This window comes from Schistocerca nitens, chromosome 8 (assembly GCF_023898315.1).
Source record: "Schistocerca nitens isolate TAMUIC-IGC-003100 chromosome 8, iqSchNite1.1, whole genome shotgun sequence".
NCBI classification, from domain to species: domain Eukaryota; kingdom Metazoa; phylum Arthropoda; class Insecta; order Orthoptera; family Acrididae; genus Schistocerca; species Schistocerca nitens.
In genome coordinates this window covers 599,118,907-599,132,750 of record NC_064621.1, presented here as the reverse complement: position 1 = coordinate 599,132,750, position 13,844 = coordinate 599,118,907, and the positions used below count along the sequence as shown (strand labels likewise).

General features: G+C 40.4%; 1 protein-coding gene across 1 annotated transcript in view; it reads left to right on the top strand.

The window, feature by feature from the left end:
- Window positions 1-3,940: 3,940 nt before the first annotated feature.
- Window positions 3,941-13,844, top strand: part of LOC126198566 (uncharacterized) — a 73,014-nt gene continuing 63,110 nt past the window's right edge. The window contains exon 1 of the mRNA XM_049934996.1: window positions 3,941-4,540. Coding sequence (XP_049790953.1) covers window positions 4,311-4,540 — 230 coding nt within the window. The 5' untranslated portion in view covers window positions 3,941-4,310. The remainder of the gene's footprint in view (window positions 4,541-13,844) is intronic.

The window sequence follows — 13,844 nt, the reverse complement described above, 5'->3', positions numbered from 1 at the left end:
CTTCAGGTGCTCTGCCACAACAGCTGCTGAGCCAGGGGGCCTATAGAGACATCCAATTACCATGTTTGAGCCTGCTTTAACCGTGACCTTCACCCAAATTATTTCACACTTCGGATCTCCGTCAATTTCCTTCGATACTATTGCACTTCTTATCGCTATAAACACGCCTCCCCCTTCACTGTCGAGCCTATCTCTGCAGTATACATTCCAATCTGAGTTAAGAATTTCATTACTGTTTGCATCTGGTTTCAGCCAAATTTCTGTCCCTAGTACTATGTGGGCATTGTGACTGTTTATTAACGAGAGCAGTTCTGGGACCTTTCTATAGATGCTCCTGCAGTTTACTATTACCACATTAATATTGTCATTCCCTGTTGCATTTTGCTTACTACTATCTTGTCGCGTCTCAGGAGGCACCTTGTCGGGCCTAGGGAGGGAATTCTCTAACCTAAAAAACCCACATGTGCATTCCACATGTACTCCGCTACCCTTGTAGCTGCTTCCTGCGTCTAGTGCACGCCTGACCTATTCAGGGGGACCCTACATTTCTCCACCCGATAGTGGAGGTCATGAAATTTACATCCCAGATTTCTGCAGAATCGTCTGAGCCTCTGGTTTAAGCCTTCCACTTGGCTCCAAGCCAGAGTACCTAGATTGGTTCTGGGAACGATGCTACAAATACTTAGCTCAGATTCCACCCCGCGAGCGAGACTTTCTGCCTTCACCAACTCCGCCAACCGCCTGTTTGAACTGAGGATGACCTTTGAACCCAGACGGCAGGAGTCATTGGTTCCGACATGAGCAAACAATTAGCAGTTGGGTGCACCCAGTGATCTCTATTGCCACCGGCAGGGCCTCCTCCACATCTCGGATGAGACCCCCCGGCAAGCAGACAGAGTGAACACTGGCCTTCTTCCCAGACTTTTCCGTAATTTCCCTAAGGGGCTCCATCACCCACCTAACGTTGGAGCTCCCAATCACCAATAAACCCCTATCCCCGTGTGCCTGCTCGGACCTTGCTGAAAGAGCGGCCGCATGTCCACTCACAGGCAGAGCGGGCGATGCCACACGGCCAGCCTCCACATTGACCCTCCGCCCTGTGTGCCGTGAATGCCGCTGAACCCACCACTCCCCTTGGGGAGAGGGTGGCCCAACTGCGCCCGGTACCTGCGAAGATGTCTCAACAGCAGGGACCGTGGGTGAAGCATGTAACACCTGGGGTGTACCATGCGACGCACCAGAGTCCCCACTGCTGCTACACTCCGAGGCAGCAGCCTGAAGATGGCTGACCATGGCCATCAACACGTTCAGCTGTTCGCGAACAGTGGCCAGCTTCTCCTGCGTCCGTACACAGCGGTCACACATCCTATCCATCCTAAGAAATCAACAATTTACTGTAGAGAGTTAATCAACTTTTAACTAGACTGCTAATTCACTAAAGGCGGCTGATAGCTGACTAAACTGTGGTTACTAGACATTTCTTGTTGAAAACAATGAAAATAAGCACTACCTGTCTCTGGTCTGTATTCAAAGCAAACACTATCACTACAAAATGGTTGGTTCTGAGCACTATGGGACTTAACATCTATGGTCATCAGTCCCCTCACTATCACTACCGGCACTACAGCTGACTAAAGGGATTCTCTCTGGCTGTATTCAAAACAAACACGAAATCTATAGAACACTATTACTAGCACTTGAAAATTAAAGCTTCCTAAAAGCAAAAAACACACGGAAGAAGAAGTGACAAGTAAGAAAAATACAGTTAATACTTAATTAACGTAGCTTGCTGCACAGCATCATATATTACTGGCCAGAGGCGTCAAGGGGCATTTTCAGCAACTTAGTTGGAAATTATTTGGCAAACTGAGGGGAGTTGCCTCTTATCCATATACCATGATCTTCCAGAACTTTATGACCACCGACCTGCTATCAATATAAATTTGTCCAGGTGATAGCAGCGTCACATGGCAAGGAATGACGGCTAGTTAGATAAATGCATGGTGCGTGTAGTATCAGTGAGCACGCTGTCCGTGTCTTGAATAGGGAAAGTATGCAATCTATCTGAGTTTGACCAAGGGCAAATTGTGTTGCTTGGAGGTATGGCATGAGCATTTTAGAAACTGCATGACTTGCAGGGTGTTCAAGGAGTGCTGTTGTGAGTATCTTCAATATGTGGTGAAACCACGTCCAGACATTGACAAGTTGGGCTGCCACACCTCATTACAGGTGTTGGACATCATAGGCTGGGCAGACCAGTAAAACAGGACAGGCAATGAACTGTGGCAAAACTAACATCAGACTTTAATGCTGGGCGGAGTACAAGTGTGTCTGAACACACAGTGCTCCGAACACTCCTAGCAATAGGCCTCCGCAGCTGATGACCCATGTATGTGGCAGTGGTAAAACCACGACATCGGCAGCTACGACTGAAATGGGCACCTGACCATCGGCACTGGATTTTGGTGTAGTGTGCAAAGGACTGCACGGTCTGATGGATCTCAATACCTTCATCATCATGCCATTGGGAGGACACAAATCCATCATCTTCCCAGGGAACAGCTCCTTGAAGCCTATACTGCAGGATGGAGACAAACTGGTGGCTGCTCCATTATGCTCTAGGAAATATTCACTTGGGCATTTGTGTGTCCAGTGGAGCTCATGCAAGGCAAGGAGTATCATATACCCTTTCATGATGATCATTTCCCCAACAGCAGTGTCTCTTTCAACAAGATAGTGCACCATGTCACAAGGCCAGGAGCGTAATGGAGTGGTTTGAAGAACACAGTTGCAGTTCCAGTTGATGTGCTGGCCCACCAACTCTCAAGATCTGAACCTGATCGAACACATCTGGGATCTAATAGAACATGTGCCACACCTCATAGCCCCCTCCATAGAATTTACAGGAATTCAGTAACTACACTGGCTATTACGTAGGAGGTCATGATATTCTGGCTGATCAGTGTATTCCGTACGTGTTTAGAGCAGGTGGCTGAAATAGTGCATGTGGAGTTATAGTGTCATGTTTGTTTTGGTATCCATTGTTTAACAGAATCCTGCTGGTGGCAGGTAGCCTACTTCCGTTGAACAGAAGGAGCCAATGAGCTCAACATCCCCTTCTGACAAATCACATAAATTTTCACTGTGAGAAATTGAACACAGTTGTAGGATTTAAACCAGGACATAATGTCTAGTGCTCAGGAACTTCACTTCTCAGCCTCACCTCCCTTGGCCAGCCACGTAGACCTGCTGCGGAGGAAAACTGTTTCAACCACTAGGATTCGATCATGCTACTTCCGATTCGGAGAATTTACACAGCAAATCACAATAAGAATTAGCAGCTGTCAGTGACAATTTTTTTAACACCACTATCACCAATTTATGTTTCTTCCTGTTCTTTATCTCTTCAAATTTTAAAAGGGCAATTTGTTACAAGCAGTTGCACTTTTATTTTTTCAATAATTTTTTTTCTCAATTCTAAATATGAATTTGCTGTGACGGAAAATATTTCTGGTATTTTCTACCCAAATTTTTAAAAAAAGTAATGTTCAACACAAATGGATAATTGTATTTTTTTTTATTTTTTACAAGTCACTTCCTCTTAGTTCAATTATCCCGCATATATTTTCCTGAAACAGATGTTTTTTAATTCTTTACCGAATACGTTACATTTTATAATTTTTTCTTACGCTAATTTTTTTTCGTGTCTCCGAATTTTTATGCTGTATTTAACCTAAGCTCTTTCCACAAAACCTTGTCTGTGAAAATCTGATTCTGTTTTTCTTTTTTTTTTTTTTAATAATTATTATCGCGATACACACTAAACTTTTCGCGATGCGTTGTCAGATATATAGCGTAAAAGTAACATTTATTTACAGTTTCCACGCCCATATCAACCACTCTCCAGATTGTGTTTTGTTAAACGTAAGCAGAAACAAGTGACAGCTGCGGCTGTACATTTTATTGGGAAGAGACTGCTAGTATGGCTGCTGTTAATTTGAGGGGCGTGAAATGGAAAAACTAATAGAGAGAACGTTACCGCAAAATGAAGCGTCTTATTTCGCCAGTGCACTATGAATCTCGATTTGGCTCTGCCATGCTTTTATAAGGAAATCAAACTATCCGTGACATTCCTATTATGAAATGCTGCTTCCCTAAATGTTTTGGTTTCTTTGTGTAATACTGTCGCGTAAAAAATGGTTTGAAACATCTAGATTTTATAAATGCAGCTTTTTAGAAATAGTTTCATGGTTAGAGTTTGGCGAGAGTGATAGTCCCCGAATTCTGCGATATAGGGGCGCGTTAAAACAATGTTTTCGAGGGGACGAAAGCAGGGAAACGATACGATTGACGTTGCAAATAAGAGCTGTTTTATATACTTCGACACGTTAGCATGCGTTCGTACATGCCTTTTAGTGATATTTGCCATACTTACTTTGCTGTTGATACTCCTGAAACTTATAAAGTACCATGTACTCAGACATCCTCAAATTCACCACTTTGCAATATTCTATATATCAGCAGGAGAAATCGTATTATGGTGAGTTTTTTACCGTGTATTTTTCTCTTCACTACACTGGAAAGTTCTTCGCGTCAGAGATACCATGTTAATACAATTTATTTTCCATATAATTCACTGTACACTATGTTAACATGTTATTACAGTATTGGTGGAACAGGATGACAGTGTCATTAAGTTTAGTAAAGACAAATGTAATTGCTCAGTTTTTCTGCAGTGTAACATAGATGTAGATGTAGAAAGTAACAACCAGTGTGTTAAGCAGAGGAGGCTATGTTACTTATGTAAGTTAGGAATAATTAGGCTATTTATTCATTCATACATATATATCCATCTATCCATCCATTGATCACTTCTTAGAGCTGTATTACACCAAAATATATCTAGTGACAGGGAAAAATACAATTTGAGCACTGCTAATATTTGACAAAACCACACAATAAATGAGAACATAGAAAAAAAACAAAACTTTATTATTTATTTAACTTACTAGATACAGACACCCAATATCACTTTCTGCTGCAAGCCTGAGTGTTTATTAAACATAAAAAAATGGCATATATGCACTGCTCACTGACACAGCCATAACTTTTTTCAAGTTTCGGTGTAGGCTAGTGTTTGAATATTCCTTGTCACTGTATGGACATGCTGTGTTCAATTACTCTTGTTTTGAAGACTGGTAGTGTGTTTACATTTTTTTTTTACTGCCTTGTAGTATGTTCTATGTTAAGCAACCACCTTTAGTAGGATCTTTTACAGCAAGAAACTGTTGAGGCAATAACATGACTTGGCAAAACTGCATACAAAACCTTTTTTAAAAATATGCAGCAGCCTACTGTATTATTAATGGAAAAATGTCGCACACAATTGATTTGTGCTGTAATTGTGTGGTTCTCTGTTTAGTATTAGTGCACAGTTTATTTGAAATAGCCTATGACCTGTCACAATTTTTTAATTTTACTTTGAAAGATAGTTTTTGTGGTATACTTCAGTACATCTGATGGCTTCCCTTTTTTAGCTTCACCAGTCCGCTTATATGTTCATTTGCTACCTTACCCCATATTATTACACAGTATGTTAAATGTGCATGACTTCCGTCAATTGGGCTTAACGTGTAGTCGCTTTTAATTTTTTTTTGTATTAGTGTTCTAAGGTCATGACATGGACACTTATGACCTCAATTTTTGCCCGCTCCCCCCCCCCCCCCCCCCCAATGGATGAATTAGTATAAGTTCATCTTTAATAATATCTCTAAATCAATTGTGTGGGACATTTTTTCATTAATAATACAGTAGGCTACTGCATATTTTTAAACAAGGTTTTGTATGCAGTTTTGCCAAGTCATGTTTGTCTGTTGTTAACCTCATATGACAATTATAGGCCTACCTACTCTGAATTATAGAGTTTTAAACATTTTATTGCTTTATCTCAAAATATTTGCAGAATGTTGCCAGACTTTTTTTATCTGAACAATTTGCTGTTACTGTATAAATATTCATGATGAGTGGTAATTCTCACACTTACAGGAATATGAATGTGGATATTACACAGAAAACATAAAAATTTGACATAATTAGTAGAAGCCAAGTAGGTAAAGCTTTACTGAGTATGGACTGGAAGAAGTTACATTTATAATTTAAAATGTATTATCAGACCATTGATCACTGAAATGGGAAATAAGATACAAAGATAAAAATAAATTGCTGTTTCCAGTTTCTTAACTAGTGAGATTAATAAACTTTATTATTTGTTAATAGGGGACGTTGAAAGTCGAGTGAAAACATTAAAATAAAAGATGAATGTAACAGTATTAAATATTTCATACCAGTACATTTTTGTTTCATGTGTAATATAAAAGGTAGAAGGCCTATACAAAAATTTTGTTTCGCTGTTTCAAGATTTGATTGGCACATTATTGGGCACGAATTGTTTAAACTGTGCACATGTGATCACTTAGGCAGCTTAAATAGTATGCAATAGCTGGATAGTAGCACAAGTAATGTGAATTTTTTACAAAAATATTTACAGTGTTCATATATTCATATTCATCATTATGGTCATCACTATTGGCCTGATGACTTATATTCCTTACAAAATATTTGCAGAGTGTTGATATATTCGTCATTATGATCATCACTATTGCCCATTTGATATTCACTGTCTGGATTAATACATCTTCAGACTTCTCCAAGCATTATGGCCTGTAATAATACCAGATCACATCCATTCTCCTCCTGCATCGTCACAACCATTCTGCTCCTGTGTGGTTTCTCTTTATGTACTTAACTTCTTCGTCTTTTTCTTGGAATTTAACAAAGTACTTCTGTGGTCCACAGACCATCTGATCACCATAGTTTATGCCCCTCTCTGCATCTTTTCATTTTCATTGCAGCTGTGAATAAAGCTGTCACTTTCTTGAGCAATTTGTTCCCTTTCATTTGTCTCTTTGTAACTTGTAATGTGAATTTCTCTATTTCGCATAAGCAACTGCCAGGTTTTTAATGATATTCAGATTTATAGTCAGTGTATCACTATCACTATTGCAACTCATAATTTGTAATATTCATTAATTGTAGGTGTTCTGTTTGAAACACATCAGAAACTTTGTTTTGAAAACTGTTGAGTATAATACCAAAACCACTGAAGGAAATTTTTATTTCTCTGTTTGTTTCTTTTGTTGTTCATCCTGTTTAGCCTACAAATACTTGTAATCTTGGTCTCTTACTTCATTGTTAACTTGTAAAATTTTCTGTTTGATTTATTTTACATTATTTTAAGCTTATTATAATCAATTTTTAGCCCTACATTCAATCTTCCTGCATTAAGTACTTTCATTAGTTATTGAAATTTATTTGACTAGAGGCAAACAGAACAGTATCAGCAGCAAAGCAAAGATGATTAAAGTGTGTTCCCATTAACTCATATTCATTCTCTGTTCTCTCAGTTCTGGAAAGTGATAATTCATTCAAGGACTACTGAGTATTATTTTGGTCATATTTCAATTCCTGAAACAGTCAGTTCTGAATTATTCATCATTATATAGTCTCATGGAAGTGTTAGCACCAATAAGTACATTTTTCAGTATACCTAATACAGGTTGAATCAATGCCTTGTTTCTCATAGATTGTTAGTATAGATTTTGTTAAAATTGAGACAAAGGGTTTCTCCAAATCTATAAGGGATGGTCATAAACTTTTAATTATCATCTTATAAACTAAAGTTACATACTAATGTGTTTATTTGAAAGTACAACCTGCAGTCCGTGTGTACATTGAAATACCCATGCAGCAGTAGTGGAACACACAGCTAGAGGAGCCAAAACAGTATGCTGCAACTTATTGATAAAATGGAGTGTCGTGTGATAATTTGTGTTAAGCAGCAGCAGCAGCAGCAGAAATGTTGCAGCTATGTCAGGCCAACTTGTTCATCATTGAAGTCAACTAGATTGGTCTGACACATCTGTAATATTTTCTGCTGCTGCTGAAAACAAATTATGCCACAATACTCAGGTCAACAGGACTATCAACACCAGTTGTAAGATTCACCCTGAAATTTAATGATGGTGTGACATGTGACTTCATACATGCACATATAGAAAGAGAACGGAATCTTGACATTAGTTGTGGTGACAGACTGATCAGTTGGATAGCCCGAGGTCTAGTTAGATTTGTGAGCTGCTGTATTTACTGAATGTGAATACAAAATCTTAGTTCTGGTGACATACTGATCTATAGTGCAGCTCGAAGTCTAAGTTAGATTGAGATTTGACTGTTTTATTGTGGGTTATTAACCTGATCTCGAGTGCTTTGGGTGATCCACATACTCCATTTTATTATATGATCTGCAACATTTGGTTTTGGCTCCTCTAGTTGTGTGCATTAGTACTGTGGCATGGTGTTGTCCTTCACCAAGCCTTTTCATATTTGAGCTTGTTCTCTGTCTGCAAAGACTTGTTAGTGCAGTGTTAAAAATTGATTTTCCTTCCCTCCCTCCCTCCTTCCTTCCTTCCATGTAGCTGATGCCATGTTATAGGCCTGCATTTAAGATTTCTTTAATTGTAACTGTCCTGGTAGGTGACAGTGATGAGAGTGTATGGAGTATAATTGTTCGTTTGTGTTTGTGATGAGGGAGAGGAGCATGTGATCTATACAGTTGTGAAATATCATCAAACAGCCAAGCTTAACATCCACTCCTAACAGATAGAGAATTATCAATATTGTAACTTACCTTCGTTCCATCAGAAACTACAGAGAGGTTTAGAAATTAATACAGGGTATTGATGCAAACATAGAATTTCATCTCCTTAGTCTGCCCACTATCAGTTTGTCTCACTGTATTAGTTTTGTAACAGTCAGTATTACTTCCTCAATTCCTGTCTTTTCTTTTATTCAGTTATTTGTGGGCCCCCTCTTGTCATTCCTTAAGTGCTGTTTTCAATTTTTATTTGTCAACCCTTATTTTTTTTATGTCTTGCACCTTTAATGTCTTCGGTTTTCACTTCCATAAGTTAGTACTGGCAGCATAAAGGTTTTCCCTTTTAAGAAACATAGGGAATTTAATTCTAAATTCAGCTTTCTGTTTCCCACATGAACTCCAATGCATTTTTACACCACTGTTTCTTTCTTTAAGTGTCCCAAGGCTTGTTGTTTTTATGTATCATAAGTATACAAATTTGTTAACTGTTTCTATAATTTAGTCATTAATTTTTGGTATATAATTATCAGAATATTGACTGTACATTACACTATCTTATCAAAGCATCTGGATACATATTAGTGGACATTAGTATTGCAGTTATCCACCCTTTGATGGCTTGAACTTTGCTGGGGACACATTCAATGAGTTGTTTGAATTATCTGCTGTAGAATGGCAGCCCATTCTTCCTCAAGAGCCGAAACTAGTGAACATTGGATGCTGCAGTCTGGGGCAAAGTTAAGTTCTAACTTATCCTAAAGATGTTCCACTGGATTCAGACATGGATTCTGGGTAGGCCAGTCAATTATGGAAATGATATTGTCCACAAACCATTGCCTCACAAATGCTGCATTGTGACATGATGCATTGTGTTGCTGATGCAGTCAGTCATCATCTCTGAAATGGTCTCTACTGTACCCAGTACATAGTGCTGTAAAATGTCTTCATACCCTTCTGCATTTAGCATTTTCTTAAGCACCATAAAGAGACTACACCCTAACTATGAGAAACATCTCAATACTGAACATGATCTCCTCTGTCCTTAACTGTTGTCACTATACATGAGTGGCAGGTAACATTCTCCAGCCAAGTTCAATCCTTTCCATCAGATTGCCACAGGTATAGCACAGTTCATCACTTTAAATCAATCCTTTCCAATCATCCACTTTCCACATGGCTCTTTACTCCACATTAAGCATAACTTAGCATTGGCTACAGAAATGTGTGGCTTATGAGGAGCTGCTTTATAATTGTATCCCATTCTTTCTAACTCTCTATGCACAGTTATGTGCTAGTTGGACTGCTGGTATTGCTTAGGAACTCACAAGTGATTCCACTGATTTAATGAGATGTTTTACAACCCCTTTCACATTGCTCAACAGTCCCCACCTGCCAGTACATGACGTCTGTGTGATTTTGATTTAGCTGTGGTTGTTCCTTCAGTTTCCAGTTCACAATCATATCACCAACTGTCCCTGATGGATTTGTTACTCTGATGGCATCCAATGACTAGTTCATGTTTGATGTCACTGAGCTCCCCCTGACTGATTTATTCTGCTGTTTCTGCTTTTCTACTGAGAGCATGATACTCTTTGTCCTCTTTCACAGTTGCAGGTCTGCCTCTCATGACAACTAGTGGACAATTGCACTTTACGAAGGGATGTCTGGATAGTTTTGATCAGATAATGTGTTTTGGTCTTACTGTAATTAATTTTCAGTTCCATTGTCGTTCTTGCGCTGTTCAGTTCCTCTGTCCTTTGTTGCTGGATTTGAAACCAACAAAACAGTGGTGGTTTAGGTAAGATTAATTTGCATGTATTCCTTCTTCATTGCAGCTTAATCATTTGAAAACCTCTTCTCGGGTGGGGGAAAGTGGTTTCGGTGAATTGGAATCAACTTACCTAATTCCTCTCCCAGTTCAGAAATTTTCCTCTGTTGATTCAGTTGAATGGCACCTGAAGCATTGTTGTACATGTTCCTCAGCGAACTTATGTTGCTTCTCAAGTGATGTCAGCACTGATGTTATTGCGACAAAGTCAAATGCTTTCCAGTCGTCTGTAAATATCTTACAAATCCGTATTCAGTTATTCTTGTTTGTCTCCCTTATAATATTCTCTCGCCACACATGACTCCTGAGAAATCCTTGTCTGATTCTGACCTGCAGACCCACCCAAACCATATACTTTTACCTCTCATTCAATAACTTCTCATCTCTGGCATCAACATAGCTTTCAGTATCCTGAGTTTACTACTCTTAGATTACAATTTGATCAAATTTCTGGCTGATGTTACTAACTCCAGATGGACTATCCCTTGAATGAGGGACTGGTGACACCACTATTTAGCAACTTAACCCCACCCCATACCTCTCATCTCCAGCCAATCAACCTACAGGTGCCATAACCTCTATTGGATTGAAAAACTTTTTACAGAGATTCAGTTATGAGCAACCATTGTGTGATGCAAATATTTAACTCCCTCAATCCCCATTTCTGAAATAAATTTAATTATATTACACACAATCTCTCATGTCTAATAATGAAATACTTGCCTGCAGTTTCTCTGCATAACGAGTGTGAGACAGGTCTGAGTGGTGTATAGGTATTAATAAGAACAGTCAGGTGCACTGACACAATCCACAGGCACCTGAAGAGGCGTTCTCTTCATATCAAAGTAATAGACTTTCCCCTGATTGATGTAAGAATTTTGTATTTTGTGTGTAGGCAATCATGTCTTGTATGAGCTATTCCTGTTTCCCCTTGCCAAGGCTCCTTTCATAATCTTGAAAGATTTTTTTTTTCTGTTGGCAGTGAAGATTCTTCTCCCATATTTTTAATCTAGTTCATCGAGAAGATTTGCGCCAAACAATGGAAAATCCAGGATGGAATGTAACAACATTATGAAAAGGATAGTTGCTACTTACCATATAGTGGAGATTCTGAGTGGCAGGTAGCCACAACGAAAAGACTGTCGGAAAGTGAGCTTTTGGCCAATGAGACCGTTGTTGACATTAGGTAAAGTGCTGCTAGTGGGAGCATGCAGGGACAAGGTGGAGAGAGGGTAGAGCAGTTGGGTGCAGTTGGGTGGTTAGATAGAGGGTGGGAGGGGAGAGAGGGTGGGGTAGCGGAAAAGGAGAGAAGTAAAAAGACCGGGTGTGTTGGTAGAACAGAGGACTTGAGTAATGCTGGAATGGGAACAGGGAAGGGGCTAGATGGGTAAGAACAGTGACTAACGAAGGTTGAGGCCAGAAGGGTTACGGGAACATAGGGTATATTGCAGGGAGAGTTCCCACCTGCACAATTAAGAAAATCTGGTTTTGATGGGAAGGATCCAGATGGCACAGGTTTGAACCAGTCCTTGAAATGAATAACTTCGTATTGGGTGGCGTGCTCAGCAACAGTGTGGTCCAGTAGTCTCTTGGCCACAATTTGTTGGTGGCCATCTTGCAGACAGACAGCTTGTGGGCGTCATGTTTACATAAAATGCAGCACAGTGGTTGCAGCTTAGATCGTAGATCACATGACTGGTTTCAGAAGTACACCTACCTTTGATGGGATAAGTGATGTTCGTGACTGGACTGGGGTAGGTGGTGGTGGTGGTGGTGTGAGGATGTATGGAACAGGTCTTGCATCTACATCTATTAAAGGAATATGAGCCATGAGCAACCATTTCCCGTGTGCCATCCATTTGCTGACTCCTACCCCACCTACGTGCACACCCAAATGGCAGTTTTCTAAGGCTAACTGGAGGCTTTACCCCTCCCTGGTGACCTTAAACAAACAGCACTAGAATATCTTAAAACATAATCCTTACTGCTACAGAATGTTTTGTTTCCCGCACTTCCTCTCCACCATGCTGTGTCCCTATCCCTTGGTGGACTGAGGCATTCCACGTCGCAGTTTGTGCGCCGCAGTTTGTGCGCGGGTATGTGCTCTCTGCATTTTTAATTGTCATCCTACTATAGCAAACTGCATTATTTATAAACATGCACAGTGTCATCATGTTATTCAGGATAGCAAACAAGCTGGCTGGATTTCATTCACTCGTTCTTTTAACAGCTGCACTCCCTCTTCTGTCATGTGGGCCAACCTCCGACGGCTCTCTGGGACCAATATCCATTCCCCAATTTCCAGCCTGACAGTAGCAGACGATGTCATAGTGGACCCTATTGCTATCTCTGACACCTTGGATCACCGTTTTGTGGAGATTTTGAGCTTCTCCCACTATCACCCTGCCTTCCTCCACCAGACAAGCAGAAGGGGCTTGGTTGATACCCTTGTCTTCTCTGAATCATGAGTGCTAAAATGGCACCTTTACTATGAGGGAGCTGGATCATGCTCTCACTTCATCCTGATCCGCTGCCCCAGAGCCAGATAAAGTTCACATTCCGATGTTGCAGTGCCTTTCTCTTGCAGGCAAGCACTTTCTGCTTCATACGTACAACCGCATCTGGGCGGAGGGCACATTTCCCAGATGCTGGCGTAAAGCCACAGCCTTACCCATACCCAAGCCCGGCAAGGACAAACCCTTCCTTCTAGCTGCTGCCCCAGTTCTCTTACCAGCTGTGTTTGCAAGGCGATGGGACATATGATTCATGCCCGGCTGATATAGTGGCTCAAGTCTCACAATTTACTAACCACCACTGCACAGTGTGGATTTTGAGCACGCCGTTCTGCAGTTGACCATCTTGTCACTTTGTCCACCCATGTCGTGAATGGTTGTCTGCGGAAATTCCAGATTGTGGCCATGTTTTTCAATTTGACGAAAGCCTACACCACCTGCTGGAGAACTGGGATCTACATGTGGGGCTTCTGTGGCCGCATGCCCTGTTTCCTCCAGATTTTTTTAAAAGACCGAGGTTTCAAGGTACATGTGGGTTCTGTCTTATCAGTGACCTTTATCCAAGAAAACGGTGTACCTCAGGGTTCCGTCCTGAGCATCGTCCTCATTGCTATTGCCCATAACCCTATAATGGTCTGTCTCCCACTGGGCATCTCCGGCTCCCTTATTTTGTAATCTATTTAAGTTCTCCAAGGACTTGTCTCATAGATGGCATGATCAATGATATCTTGATTGTCTTTACTCATGGAGCATTGACAGTGGTTTTAGTTTTTTTCGCTGACAAAACCGT